Source organism: Cavia porcellus, unplaced genomic scaffold (genome assembly GCF_034190915.1).
Source record: "Cavia porcellus strain 051 isolate PalLab524CR breed Dunkin Hartley unplaced genomic scaffold, mCavPor4.1 scaffold_12, whole genome shotgun sequence".
NCBI lineage: Eukaryota > Metazoa > Chordata > Mammalia > Rodentia > Caviidae > Cavia > Cavia porcellus.
Window position 1 is genome coordinate 65,698,083 of NW_026947495.1, and position 15,422 is coordinate 65,713,504.

General features: G+C 35.6%; 1 protein-coding gene across 1 annotated transcript in view; it reads right to left on the bottom strand.

Annotated features, from left to right (window-relative positions):
- The window catches only part of Ttn (titin), a 267,085-nt gene that overhangs the window by 103,635 nt on the left and 148,028 nt on the right, over positions 1-15,422 (bottom strand). Inside the window, exons 199-220 of the mRNA XM_063259376.1 lie at positions 15,168-15,242; positions 14,628-14,702; positions 14,114-14,227; positions 12,636-12,704; positions 10,282-10,362; positions 9,396-9,470; positions 8,504-8,593; positions 8,030-8,092; positions 7,676-7,765; positions 6,233-6,283; positions 5,297-5,698; positions 4,860-5,138; positions 4,220-4,495; positions 3,952-4,091; positions 3,353-3,479; positions 2,950-3,213; positions 2,405-2,671; positions 2,015-2,278; positions 1,789-1,928; positions 1,517-1,643; positions 1,142-1,408; positions 765-1,031 (exon numbers count right to left, since the gene is read on the bottom strand). Coding sequence (XP_063115446.1) covers positions 765-1,031; positions 1,142-1,408; positions 1,517-1,643; positions 1,789-1,928; positions 2,015-2,278; positions 2,405-2,671; positions 2,950-3,213; positions 3,353-3,479; positions 3,952-4,091; positions 4,220-4,495; positions 4,860-5,138; positions 5,297-5,698; positions 6,233-6,283; positions 7,676-7,765; positions 8,030-8,092; positions 8,504-8,593; positions 9,396-9,470; positions 10,282-10,362; positions 12,636-12,704; positions 14,114-14,227; positions 14,628-14,702; positions 15,168-15,242 — 3,603 coding nt within the window. The remainder of the gene's footprint in view (positions 1-764; positions 1,032-1,141; positions 1,409-1,516; positions 1,644-1,788; positions 1,929-2,014; positions 2,279-2,404; positions 2,672-2,949; positions 3,214-3,352; positions 3,480-3,951; positions 4,092-4,219; positions 4,496-4,859; positions 5,139-5,296; positions 5,699-6,232; positions 6,284-7,675; positions 7,766-8,029; positions 8,093-8,503; positions 8,594-9,395; positions 9,471-10,281; positions 10,363-12,635; positions 12,705-14,113; positions 14,228-14,627; positions 14,703-15,167; positions 15,243-15,422) is intronic.

Below are 15,422 nucleotides of genomic sequence, written 5' to 3' on the forward strand. Positions count from 1 at the left end.
AAAAGTTTACTACCCAAAAAGGAAAAAGAAAACTTAAGAGATAGCTCATTGAGTTCTGGGCATATTTAAAAATTACACAAGATCTTTAGTAATTTAACATGGGTATGATAAAAAATTCTCTGTTATATGAAAAGGAATCAGTGTGCTGGATTTATTAAAATCCATCATCTATATAATATTTGGAAGTATTTTATAAACAACAGTTTAAAAGACACTATGAATTTCCTTTTAATAGTGTTCTTTCATCAATTAGCCTAATTTCTATTTTTTAGCAACTCTATCATATCTAGTTTACTTTATAGGTTCACATCATTTGTTTTTATTAGTCTGTTAACAGTTTGTCTTTAGAACTGTATGTCTATAGTAAATTTTATACTTAATCTTCTTTATATAAAAGCACTAAGAAAAACAATGATCTTCTTAAAGTGAATTATATTATCTTCTTTTAGAAACTTAAAAAGCAGTTCTTGGAAATAATGTTGAAAAAGTGAGGAAACAGCAAATATACACTGTTATTTTAAATATAACAGGGCTCAATAATTGAGTTTTAATTCTGATTCTAACTGACTTTTGTAGGCCTAAGATAGAATCTTCATTAAAGTCCTTCTATTTTTATGTAAAAAAATTTTAGAAAGAAGCCTGATCATGTCTTACGGACAGACTGATTTTGTGCAATATAATGCTTAGAAGCCGGTGCACAGGAGATGTTCCACAATTTTCAGTTGCACTTTACACAGTAAAATTCAACTTTAGAAGGTACCTACCAAGCACAGTGAGTTTAGCTTCTGAACTTATCCCCATGGCTTCTACTCTAATCTGGGAGGTGTCATCAATGGACAGATCTTTGAAGGTGATCGAGTGTGTTTTTCCGGCATCATCCATGGAGATCCGCTTGCTGGTATGGAGGCGCTGGTCGTTCTTGAACCAGCTAACTGGGATGTTGTCATGGGAGAGCTCCACAGTAAACACGGCATTTTCCCTCTCTTTGGCTGTCACATCTTTGAGAGGTGTAAGGAATTTGAGCCGGATTCCTAAGAAGGAGAAAGATACCTCATTAACTCCAGCACTTGAACAAAGAAATGTGAACATAAGAGCCAAAAGGAAGTCATTTTAGGGTGGCCCATTTGATAAAAATATCTACCTTCAATGATCAGTTTGCCACTTGTGTGTTTATCTTCAGCTTCAAATATGTATTTTGCTTCATCTTCAAAAGCAGCCGACTTGATTACCATTGAATGCCTAGTGCCATCCTTTATGAGCTCAAATTTGTCATCGCTTGCGATTTCCTGGTTTCCTTTCAGCCAGCGGAATGTCTTGGGCTCCCTGGACACTTCACACTCAAACTTAGCCTCGTCCTTCTCAAAGACTTTGACGTCACTGAGAGGTGTGATGAAAATGAGTGGCAGTTCTGAAAGAGGAGGAGTGTGTTACCATTCATGATCCCTGGCCAGTTCAGTGTTACATGAGGAAGTTTTGCAAAGAAAATCCCGAAAGGCACCTGACAGGCGGAGCATACCTTTCACTTTGAGGTTGGCTGCAGATTTAGCATTGGCGGCCTGGAAGGAAATCTCCCCAGTCATATCCAGCTGACAGTTGTAAAGAACCAGAACGTGCTTCTTCCCATCCTCAATGATTTCACAGTCCTAGGCAGATGGGAGATGGGCACAAAAGAAAGAATGTTATTTGCATGAATAGTTAGTACTGAAAAATCATCCAGCAACTGGACTTTCTTCCCACCCAAACAGCAAAGCAACCCTGCTCCAGCCTGATCAACTGAACTCAACTTACAGGGGAAGCAGTCAGTGGCTCCCCTTTTAACTTCCACTGGCCGTGAACATCTGGTTCAGAAAGTTCAATTTCAAAGCGGGCCGTTTCACCGACAAACACTTCCACTCCATACAGAGGCTTTTCCACTTTTATTAGGCGAGCTGAAGGCATACGAAGTTCCGTTAGTGCCATGGAACGATAAACTGTGGCTTTCGAAATGGCAAATTTCAAATCTGGGGCAACTCACCCTCCACAGTAAGGTTGGCTTTGGTTGTGTCTGTGCCACAATCACACACGTATTCGCCTTTATCTTTAAGTTCTGCCTTCTTGATCTTTAAGATGCGGCGCAGGCCGTCTGTCTTGATGGAGTGTTTGGCTGAAGGGACGAGCTCTTCACCATCTTTGAACCATTTCACGGGCACATCTTTGCTAACTTCACACTTCAGGATGATCTCATCCTTCTCCACTCCGGTTTTGTCGTGTAGTTTCACAGTGAAGTAAGGATCGGCCTCTGCCCAAGATTTTTGACATATAATCAGAATGTGACAAAAGCCAGAGAATAACAGGTCTAAACTAATTACCGCCTGCTCTCAGCCCTGCAGAAACTGGCTGCCTAGTTACAGTTGGGCACACGTACCTAAGACCTTGAGGTTTGCTGTAGAGCTCAGGTTCTTGACTTGCACTTTTATCTGAGATATATCATCCAGTGTCACTTCTCTCATTTCCAATTTATGAATCTTGCCTTCGGAAGACATGAGTACTGTTCTGGTTGTGTGCAGCTTGTTATCATTTTTGAACCAGACTGCGTGCATCTTTTCATGAGAAAGCTCACAAACAAAAGTTGCTGTTTGACCCTCTTTCACGGTTTGATCTTCAAGAGGTGATATGAATTTCAGTCTTATACCTGCAATGCAAGCATGCATAATCTGTTCAGAAACGTAATTTACCTGCTGGAACATTCTATTCTAATTCTATTCATTTCACATGGTATTTATTCTTTTCAAATGGAGCTATGCTCCATTAAAAAGGTTAGGTTTAGGGTGTGTGTGTGTGTGTTTTTGGTGACATTATGTAGTAATGCTAGTTGTCATTTCCAGCTTTGAACTTGGTGTCTTCTCTTTAAAGTGACAGATTCCTGTACCTACACATAGGATGCCATTGGAAGATCCTGTCAGCTCTTACCTGTCACAAATAATTGTGCTGAGGTCTTCTTGCCTTCCACTTCTGCAGTATAGACACCTTCGTCATCGAACTGAGAATTATTGATAACAAGAATATGTTTCTTCCCATCAGCAATGATATCAAATTTGTCAGATGCTTTGATTATATCAGGTCCTTTAGACCATATAACATTTGCCTCTCGGGTGAGGACACATTCGAATCGAGCCTGTCGCTTTTCTGGAACAGTGACATCCTTCAAGGGCACAGCAAAGTCAAGTTCAATTTCTGGAAATCAAACATAAAGAATGAGGCTATTCAGAATGGGAACGAAGGCTTTTCATTTTACTTCACTTCATAAAAATTGAAGGGTTTTCCGGATGGGTAAAAAGCTGAGCCCATTCCACGAGCTCCAACAGCCCCTTACCTTTGACTGTCAGAATGGCAGTGGTAACCGCATTCATCGCCTGGTACAGAACTTCACCAGCTTGGTCCAGTTTGACTTTGTGCAAAGTTAAGAAGCGTTTCCCTTCTTCCTGTTTGATGTCACAAGTCTGCAAAAAAGAAAAACAAAACAAAACAACAATTTTAGTTAGCATTTGTGTGAGATAAATTCTTCTAGTAGAGAAATGTTTCAGGTATAGATTTACTCCACAGTTTAACATTACTACTGATCAATGTAAACAAAATATATACCCTTCATAAAATTTTAAAAATTCAGGGGCCAGGGGTTTAGCTCATAGCACAAGTGCCTGCTTGGCAAGTGTGAGGTCATGAGTTTGATCCCTGGTACATATATATATGTATCTGTCTATCTATCTATCTATCTATCTATCTATCTATCTATCTATATATATATATTCATTCATTCAAATTGTCCACAAGTGCATCAAATCCCTTCCCTTCTCTGAGACTTTAAAAGCCCAAAATAACTTTATTACTATGCAGCCAAATCTGAACATCAAATGTGAATGTAGAATGAAGTTATTTTACATGATAATAAACTTAAAATGGGAAATTACTCACCGGTGAGGGCCTTAGAAGTTCTCCCTTCAGCTTCCATTGTCCAGGAATATCTACCTCTGAGATTTCTGCTTCAAAGCTTGCACTTTCTTTCTCATAAATGGTGACATCCTCTATTGGTTTAAGCAGCTGAACTTCACGCTCTGCAATGGTCAGAGATGTAATAGCATGAACAATCTAGCAATGGATTCCTGCCCTATTTTTTGTATATTATTTTGCCTTATGCATATGTAAAATTCATCTTTCAGCATAATAAGTAAGAGCTTTCTACCTCCAAGTGTCAGCTTTGCAGGATATCTTTTCCCTTCAATTTCCACTGCGTATTCATCAATGTCTTCTGGCATAGCATTCTTAATTTTGAGGAATAGACGATTTCCTTCTTTCAGGATCTCAGTCTTATCTGTTGGTTCCATGGGGATTTCATCATATCCTTTGAACCACTTAATGTTTGGAGTATCCTTTGCTATGTCACAGGTGAAAACAGCTGTCCCCTTGGGTTTCACATGCTGATCTCGGATAGGTTTCACCAGCCAGTCTCTAATGACTTCTGCATGAAAATGAGATCACAAAGGAAAATGCATATGATATGAGTGTTTCAAAATAGCTCTCCCAGTAAATTCAGGGATAGAAAACGACTCATAAAACTGCACATCCTTAATCTGCTATGACACACTGATATTGCTCTTCTAGATATAAGGTACAAGACTTTTGAGATTCAGATACTAGGAAACACTTCTTTCTTCTACTTCCTTAGTAACAATAGCAGAGAAAAATTTCCTAGCAAAGCATTAACCTACTATCATTGTTTCCTTGTTTGTTTTGGAGATGTGGTCTCACTGTATTGCCCAGGCTTGTTTCAAGCCTAAGTGCTCAAGTGATGGTCCTCTCATCTCAGCCTCCCGAGTACTAACCTACTACTTTTACACAAGATGAACACTCCAGGTTGTTGGCGTTTTCTACAGTCACTGTGTATGTCCCAGCATCGGTGTCATCTGCGTCATTGATGGTCAGAGCCTTCATCAAGCCAATGACCCCGGGCACGATGCGGCCAGGTTTCTCCACCACAATCTTCCCGTCCTTCCTCCAGACCACATCACGCTCTTTGTTTAACTCGCAGCTCAGGTACAGCGGCTGTCCTTTGACCACTGTCACTTCCTCCTCCAGTGTTTTCACAAAACGCACAGGAAGTTCTGTGGAGAATTTCAAAATACATTTCAACACCTTAGAAATGTTTAATGGGATAAAATTTGGCAATAAGACATTTTGTCTGCAATTGCAAATAAAAGTTGCTACTAAAGCTTATTTTGTAAAGCTTAATATAGATTGTGTTCACAGGCCGAGAGATTACCTTCTACAATAAGTTTAGCTGTGGAGGTCTTTTCTTTATTTCCCAAACGTAATACACAGGTGTACTCGCCAGCATCAGAGAGCTGAACATCAATAATATGCAGCTTTCTGTCTTTACCGTCTGCAATGAACCTGTGCTTTGGACTCTCACGGATATTGCTACCATCTTTCATCCAGCTTGTTATGGCAGTGGAGGGGGAGACCAAGCATTCAAAGATCGCAGAAGAGCCGACGGACTCAGCTTCTTTCAAGACGATATCTTTGATTTCTTTTACGAACTTCAGAGGCACAGCCTTGAGCTGGTAGGTGAAGGGGGCTTCATCAGGAGGTTTCTCTCCACCACTTCCCGGCCTTAACTTTTTCCTTTCAGCTTCTATTGGTGAAGGTGTCTTTTTGGCTACACCTGATTTAAAGTAGAATTAAGAGTTGATTAGGCATCGCCATAGGGATCTCCATGTGCGTACTGGGTTGCTGGCTGGATGATATAAGCCATTAAGCAATTAGATGACAAAAACAGAAAATTGAGGATCAGGCAATTGAAAGGTCAATTGAATTTATTCTGCTTATTTCAGGCAGGAAAATGAAATCTCTTAAGGAGTCTATGAACAATAAATTCACTTTGTTTTTTCAAGTTTTGATCCTACAAATGAAATGCCCAGGTTAATATCTAGTTATTTTATTTGTCATCTACAAGGATAATTTATATGAAAAATGAAGCTCAGAACTTACAGGCTCATTATGCTAAAGTGTTTGTTACATACATGATACCACTTGAATAATGTTAAGACAGATAGCTTGACCTGTATACTGATTTTAGCCGAATCAATTAGAAATGATAAGGATAGATACAAGTTGTGCAAATATTTTCCCTTTAACTGTAAAGTTTGGGAATTCAGAATGACAGGTCACCCTACGTATCTGAAGAATTGCATCTCACCTTTGATGGGACCTTTTGGCTTGGCAGCTTCCTCTTTGGGTGCTTTGGCTTCTGAAATAAAAAGAAGACCGCATTTAAGCAATTTTCAGACTCATTTCATGCTTAATTATAAATGAGGTGGAATGAGGCATGATCTTTGTTATAAATATTGATGCAAAAAAAAGAAGTTGGTTTTATTTATATGTGTTCTAAAGCGAATATTTTGATATATTCAAGAAGGCATATTCTGAGATTGATATTACCATGATAAGTTGGATTTTCAAATTCTATTAGCAAGTTTCATTATTTCTATCTCTAGAAGGCTTACTATTGGTCCTTAAGGAGATTTTTGTTCTTATGTAGCTCTACAAAATATTTTACATATTTTTGTATGTTTTGGTTATATGATCCAAGGGAGTAAGTTTTTATCGGTAAGGAAGAGATACAAAAAAAAAGAGAGAGAAAAATGCACAAAAAGTTATCAAAAGCTTTTCTTTTTGTCTTTTTAAATGAACAAACAAATCATAGAAGACTAAGGAAATTAGCTCAAGGGTGGTTTATTGCATTTTTCTGAAATAATAAGGGTACCACACTAAAATTATAAAAGTTTAAAAGAAATAATGCTAAATCAGGGACAAAATATATCATAAATATTAAAAACTAAACTTTAGTGAAAAGAACATAGTAGGTTTTTTCATTAAAGAGAATAAAAGCCCCAAATTTTGAGGTAACTTTGAATAAATATTTAAAGAGGTTAAGTAATAGTCTAAAAACCAAATAAGATGTGCATTTATCAATGATTAATCAGTTTTCATTTTGAAATTATCATGTAGTTTACAAACCACATAAATATATAACTAAAATGTACTTAAATTTGTACTTGAGATACTATAAAATTAAATTAGAACATTTAAAAATTTACTGTTGATCTGACCCTAGACAGATTTAAATGCTGAACTCTGTAGTCTTTTTTTTTTTTTTTTGGGAGGGGGGGGTGTAAAATATACCTAACAAAATTCACTATTTTAGTTATTTTAAGCATACAATTCAGTTGTATTAAACACACAACACTGTAAAACCGTCAACATTATCCATTTACAGAAATTATTCATTATCTGAATATGTAGCCTTTTAAGGAAATCAGCAATGGTTTCCGTGGAGCATAAAGGAAAGCTGAATTTTCATAGGACTCCTAAGTGCATACCTTACGGTATCATTGTGTCTCCTTAGCTTTGAACATCCAAACACATCATGACTTAAAAGTATACGAGAGAAGTGATGAATTCTGGGAATGTTTAGTCAAAAAACACTGAGTGAGCGATTAGATGAGTCAAGGTAGAGAAAAGGTAAGAATTTATCATTAACCCCCCCCCCCCACACACACACACTGAAATGATGCCTATGTTTCAATGTAAAGATGCCTGGAATTTGAACCAAGTGTGAGTGAAGCCACAGGATCAGTACCTGCTTTCTTCCCAACCACTGGCACGGTCACTGGGGCAGCAATAGGAGTGGGTGCTGGCTCCACAGGAGGTGGCTTTATTGTTTTCACTTCTGTAGAGAGATGATGCGCATGGCGTTAACACAGTACAGCCACCTGCCACTTCCTGAAACTGTCTGGGGACCTAACTGCCTTTTCTGATATAATCTCAAAATTTTCAAATAACCAGTTTTCCAGATAGTATAGTAAGCCTATTAAGACATTAGGAATCATTTTATCTATATTGACTTATGCTTAGTTTTAAAAAATTAACTACTCAGTATTTATATGAGGCATGAAGGAATAAGGTCCCAGTCCTCCAGGGTCACCTCGCTTACCTGGTTCAGGTTTTGGTTTTGGCTCAGGTCCAGGGAGAGGTATCGCTGGCTTAATCTCAGGCACTGAAACAAGGTTATCACAGTAAGTCAGAACTAAAATTAAGCAAGCTTAACATACCTTGGAAGATATGAGAATTTACACACACACAGTTGTCAATTGTATGTTCTAAGCTTATTTTTATTTTGATTATTTATTTACTTATTAATTTATTACTATTATTTTGGTATCTGGGATTGAACTGGTTGGTTATTCTGTTCACTGCTTGTTAATATGTCTTTTCTAGTAATTTATTTACAAGTGATTGCTCATGTATAAGTTGCACAGAAGAGAGAAATGACAAAGAAAATTGAGATATAAGTGATGACCAGATGAAGGGCGCTCAAGGTTAAAAGCTGGATGCCAGGGGAGCGATCGTTTAAATGTTATGACTCCCACTTTTAGAAACAACTGAGCAAGCGTCACCACGTTTATACCTTTCGTCGGTTCAGGAATCTTCCTCTCCTTTGGAGTAACAGCTGGTGGTGCTTCAATCTCTTCAGCAGCTTTTGGAGGGGGTGCTGGTACTTTAAGAGAATGAGGTTATTTTCCAGTGTTAAAATTTGAAGACTTAAAAACCAACTTACCTGAAATATCAGATTAAATATTTTTCAAAAATTCCACTGATGGCTTTTACAAAAACTTAATGTTTATTAATTGATTTCTATTTTCTTCTCTTGATTCTGCCTCAATTTATTTTTATTTCATCCACTTGCTCCCCACCCCCTTAGCTCTCCCTTTCTAAATCATTTGTGCAATAGTTTTCAATACTCATATCATTTGGCTAATAATAGCAAAAGATCAACTAATTTTATTTATTTATATCTTTATTTATTTTGCCTTTTTGAGATAGGGTCTCACTTTGCAGTTAAAGCTGGCCTTGAATTCACTTTGCAGTCTAGGCCGGTTTTGAACTTGCTACGACCCTCCTGTCTCAGCCTCCTGAGTGCTGAGATTACAGGTGTGCAATACCACACCTGGCAGATAAACTCATTTAAAAAGCCTCAAAAAAAAATGTGTGAAAAATTAGCCAGGGTCCTCACATGAAATTATTCTACAGCCAATTTGATTATTTCACTCATTTCCACTGAACAAAGTTGATTGGCAAAGGAATAATAAAAATGTAGAACAGGGAATACATGAATGAATTTTGGAATTGCTATAAAAATATTTAAACAGAAAGCAGACAATGGAAAACACACATTTACATACAAATGAAATATGAAGTGACATTTATGTTTAACTTCAATTATGTTTACAAGATAAACCTTTTGTTAAATATCTATTTTATTAAGAGTTAATTTCAGAAATCGCCACTGAGATTCCTACCTTCTGGTTTTTTAATCTTTTCTACTTTTTTAGGTTCTACTTTAGGTTCTTCTTCTTCAGGTCTCTTTCTTAGAACTTAAAAGACAAAAAGGTTTATATGTAAACCAAGACAAATGAAGATGTTGAATAAGCTTGACAAATGCAAATAGTGTACAAAGCAAGGAAAATGAAAAGCATGCAAGCTGGTACCCGGGAAACTGGCATTTCTACACACAGAAGGGAAACAGTTTGTTATGTTAATTCATGTAGTCAGAGACTCTATTCAGAGAGAACTGTACAGCAGAAATGGATCAAATGAATGAATAATTTGAATTGCAGCCAATCCTAATAATAATTTAATGTAAAAGTCTTCTATTTAAATAGAATAGAAATGTAGCTTAGAAATCTTTCATATGAAGACGATGTCAGAACTTGATTCAGTTGAATCTTTCCTTTAATTGATTTTGTATTTTACTTTTAATTCTTAAATTTTTAGTAGGAATTTATTCAGTCTTTAACAAAGGTTATTTATTAGTTGTGATACTGTGTCATACTTTACTAAATTTAAGCTTAGATAATTAAGTGTATTTAACAGGTTTAGTGTATTTTAATATGTAACTTGGTTATGAAAAGTGACACGTGTGGTCATTGTTAGTTTAGGATATTATCAATTTAGTTATGTCTATTAATATTACAAATTCCAAAATGCTGTGAATGCTCACAAAATTTCTGTCTTCTTTTTAAAGAAACTGGGAAATGATAGCATCCTTAAATGTTAATGCACTAAGATTTTGATAAATTGGGAATCTAACTCAAAGAAAATCAAGGGACAGAAATATTTTGTAAGCTTTCCAGTTGATTTGTTTTACATACTTAAAGCTGATATCATGGGAGAAAAATACTATACCGCTTTTCAGAACCACTTCTTCCTTTGGCTGAGGTTTAGGTTCAGGAAGTAATTTCCGAACTTTCTTTTCAGCTCCTGGCACTTAAAAGAATACGATTTCAAATTGTGAATTGAATTCACATAAAAATGAAATTTCAACAAGAAAAAAAGTCTCTCTTCAAATTACTTAACTGTAATGTGTCAAAAGAATTTTTGTTGCTTATAAGTTTAAAGAAGCAATTAATATCCACCAAGTTAATTCCTCTACAAACATCTGCACAAGCCTCTGATGAAATTCAGCTACAGTAACTTCAGGTAAATGTTCTCATCTAAATGAATACAGCAGACTTTCTCCTGACTGAATGAACCTTTCATTAAATTACAAAGGTTCTTGACAGCCTCTTTGCTCCAACCTCAATTATCTAGCACCCAAATCTGTGTTGGTATCTCCTGACCAATAAATGCGTTCAGTGACATCGGCAAGACTTAGTGTGATTGCTCAGGCTTCTCCATTGGTAGAAAAAGACTCCCAAGGAATCTGGCTTGTGACCTTGATGACCTTTGTTAAGGTCTCTATTTTGAAAGCACATTAATTTAAAATTATTGGACTACAGAATTTCAAAGTTAGTCTTAGAAGCTTTTTTTAAAACATGAATTAGAAATCTGCTTGAATTTAAGTATCCTAGGAATTGGAAATCAATTTCCTTTTGCATCTACAAGTGCCAATTCTAGAGGGTGATGTTATTTTTTAGAACAGCCTATACTGCTATTATGGTCCCCATGGACTTTCATAGAAAAACAAAAACAAAAGTCTTAGAGATGACTGAACCATTTTACCTCTACTGATGTGAGTTAAAAATCTAATTTAAAATGTCATTTATTTGTGCATAAAACAAACTTATTCACTATTATAAAACCTCAATATTCCCACAAAATTTCCCATTTGGTGCTTAAAGAAAGCATTAGAAATTCACTAAATAATTTTTTAAGTGGTGGTGATAACATTACTTAAATCTTATTTAAGTTGAAACATACAAAAGTGAAGTATAGATTTCATTTTAAATAAACATGTTATAATGTCAAACATTTTAAATAAAAATTTAACAGTTAAACATTTTTTTATCTATGACAAATTGACCTTGATTATTATTTGTGAGTTACCAAGATTCTCAATATTAACAACTTTAATTGACTGAATTCATGCATCTAATCAATGCAAGCTGAAATGGCAAAATACATACTTCCTTTACTTTTACAGTGGACATAGTGAAAATATATGTGTGCAGTTGTTTTTCCGCATTATGTATTTATTAAGATCTTATTAATGTTTGAAACCCATGTGTAGAACACATCATTGTGGCTATTATTTTCAAAGTCATTATATGTCATTGTGTGTTAGTTTAGTGTTCACTAGTTAATATTCATGGCAAAATGATTTATAATCTCCATTTTGTGACTCAGAAAATATGTACTCAGGTGATTTTTTGACAGTTCCAGAATGATCAAGAGCAGATTCAGTTTCTGGGGTTGGATATGTTAAGCATGTAAACAAAGTATTGCTACCCACTAACTGTACTAGAAAAAATAAATGTATTTTTAATATTTACTTTCTAGAATTTTATTTATTTTCCAGAATTTTATTTATTTTCTTTATGGTCTAACTTTAGATAGCAAAAAGAGTATTTAAAGAAAAATAACTTGACAAGTGACATGCAGTGATAATGAAACTTTCCTGAAACATGAGATTTGTACTCCTGAGAAAATATCTTGGATCAAGTGAGAAGAAAGTGACAGAGAAATAAATCATGAGGAACTCCCTGGGAATCATTTAATAGTATAGAAGAAGGATAGAACTATTAGTGCTTCCAATGCTAATTAAAATGCTGATGAAGACCAAAGCTTACTCCTGCTCAGAATTGTAACTTAAGATGTCTCCTGGAATCAATTTCAGCTAACCTATACAATTTGTTATTTTTAAGTTAAGAAAAATGCAAGATGGCATATGGAGATAAGACAGACAACATCCATGTAAGGTATGAAATTGATGGAAGACAGTGCAAGCAACACTCATGAGCCAGGACTATAAAAGCCACAAAAATACAAAAAATGAATAAGACTACTACTCTGGTCTTTAAAAGACAGAGAGAGAGAGAGAGAGAGAGAGAGAGAGAGAGAGAGACAGAGACAGAGACAGAGACAGAGAGACAGAGACAGAGAGACAGAGAGAGAGAGAGAGAGAAAGAGAGAGAGACAGAGAGAGAGAGAGACAGGGAAAGACAGAGACAGAGAGAGACAGAGATTTATGAAAGCATAAAGTGCAAAGAATCCCATGAAGGGATAATACGTATGAATGCATTATCCAGCCTGTGAAATACCTTTTGCCGGTGTAAGCTCCACTTTTTCTGGAACCTCAGGTTTTTCAGGAACTGTCTTCTTTGAAACAGCTTTAAAGAATATGATCTTGTTTTTTTTATTTGTATATTTAATTTGAAGCCAATGATTAAGTTTTTATTCTAAGAACCCAAACTAAGCTTTGCTTATTAGCAAGAAGCATTAATAACAGCCAAGAGCAGCCACCAAAGAGCAAACAAAAAGTCTTGATCTCATGAAAACATGCTTGGTTTTACTCCAAAGTTATACTGTAAATAGGACTGGTTGAGGAGATGGTTTTTGTTCTTTAGAGGAGGAAGACATTCTCCTCTGAGTAAAATTTTATTTTTCAGGAGATGTATTTAGTGTGTGTACTCATAGAGTATCACTCAAGAAGTAGGTGTTATTTAAGAAGTGCTACCATTTTTGCATCTGTAATACAACCCAGGAGGGCTGCAGAGGGTCAAGAATCACTAGAATCAATGACCTACTCTGAAATCTGGCTTTGTAGATATATAAGCTTGAAAAAAAGTGCTAATTGAAGACTATATCCATATTGTTTTAGATTCAGAAATCTTATAACATTGAAAATAAGCAGGCTTTTAAAAATGAAAATATAATGCGCTTTTTCAGTTTATTTTAGATTTTTACAGCTTTCAATATTTTAAAAAAATGAAGCAACAACTGTAACAATTCAAGAGATTTTTTTCTTGCACTGTTGGATATTGAACCCAAGATCCTGCTCCTCCTAGGCAAGCAATAGCTATATCCCCATTCCTAGTAACTGTACCAATTCAAGGAAAAATTAAAACACAGAAAGAGATGCATAAAGTTTAATAATGAGAAGAGATGCTGGGTATCAAATGTATTCATAACTACCCTTTCCAGCTACCCAAGAACCACCAAACAATACAACTAAGTTTCTATTTAAAAAAAAAAAAACTTCAAAAAGAAAACAAGGCAACAGACAGTGTAGAACAATGACTGGCTGCCATATGCTTTCCTTTCCTGGTACATGTGCACATATCATGCGCTGAACACCATATGCACATTATTTATAATATAGTTAAAAGAATGTGTACTTTTTAAAAGGAAGTTTTTGGCTTTTATGTAAACTTGTTACTGCAAGGTAACAAGGTTTTTCAGACATTTCACATGCATAAGATTTCAATAGATGCATAGCAATCAGGGTTTGAAATAAAAAAGACCTTCCTCATTCACATAAGAAAATTACTTGGGAAGATTCTGCAACCAGATGCGAAGGATGGCATTAACAGAAAAGCAGCTGACATCTGGGAGGGCAGGCACAGTTTTATAAGGCAATCCAGGGCCCTGGGGGCAGCAGAGACATGTCTCCATGCAACTGTCATGGTACCATCATATCTGCACACACGCACACTTTCCATAGTAATACATTTTTTGCAAGCTCCATTTTAAGTAGCAGGACAGATGTTAATAAGTTTTGGGGAGTGGTATTGTATACCTTTAAGTTGGAATATTTTCTCCTTTACATCTTCCTTTGGTGGAGGAGGAGCAGGAGCTGGGGGTCTTGGTTTGAGTTTTGGTTTCTCAATAACCTTCTTTTCAGGTTCTGGTTCTTGAAAGAGTATTTTAAGAGCGTTAGTATACATCTATGTTAGCATGTGTATATATGATATATTTGGCAGAAATTTAAATATATAAGAAATAAAATTTTTATATGTCCTGTCAGTGTCCAACATAAAACACAAAACGAGGTCCAACATAAAACATAAAATAACACTCTATATAAGAGAAGACACACACATAGCAAAGACACTCATAGAAATAGAGGAAGGACACAGACAAGCCACTTTTGACAAGAGACAAACAGCACAAATTACACAGACATAAGAATAAGACGTACATTTAAAATAACACTTTACATGCAGAGGCAAAGACATGTAGAACAACATAAACCATATGTATATATCAAGATGAAGATTATGATGAAGATTTAAATCAGGTTAATTGAATACCTTGTACTGGTATTTCTTCTGGCTCTGGTTCAGGTTCAGGCTCTTCAGGCGGAATATACTTTGCAATTTCACGTTCTTTATAAGATGTTAACAAAGGATATAAGATTGTAACATAAAGCTCTTCACACAGATTTATAAATTTCACATGCATGCAAGGGTTACAGTCACAAAAACAGAAGGTTCATTTTTATAGACTAAGAAGTGAGATTTCCAGGTTTCTTACACTTGAACTTTCTATTAGCAATTAGTTTATTCCAGGGAGATGGCAAATGAGATGACTTTAAAGTTTTGTTAATGAGTCATCATTTTAGGATTCCATGCAATTATTCCAACTTTGCTTCACGAAGCAGCCTTTTGGAATTGATAATTACCATCAAGAGCAACCAAGTTAAAGATTCTATTCAGAAAAGTAAAGCAATCAAGCATGTGCTGGAATTCTACATGTAATTTAAAGTTGGAATGTTGTCCTATAAATACTTTTGTATTTCTAATAGGAGTTTTCAAGAAATTGAAAAAATGTATATTTATATATATGTATACCTTCAACAGGGGGAGTCTCTTTTCTACCAATGGTTATGGATGCTTTTTCTTCATATATTATTTCCTCTTGTGTTTCTTCAATTTAAAAAGACAGTATTTTATTTTAGACTACATTCAGAGTGGAACAGTACAATCGCTAACCTGCAGCACATCAACTTATTGAGATGTCCCCAAGGTATCAATAAAATCAAGAGACATGACATGAGACAGATGACAGATAAGAATGTTAAGACCCCTCTCGCAATGCAAGACCAT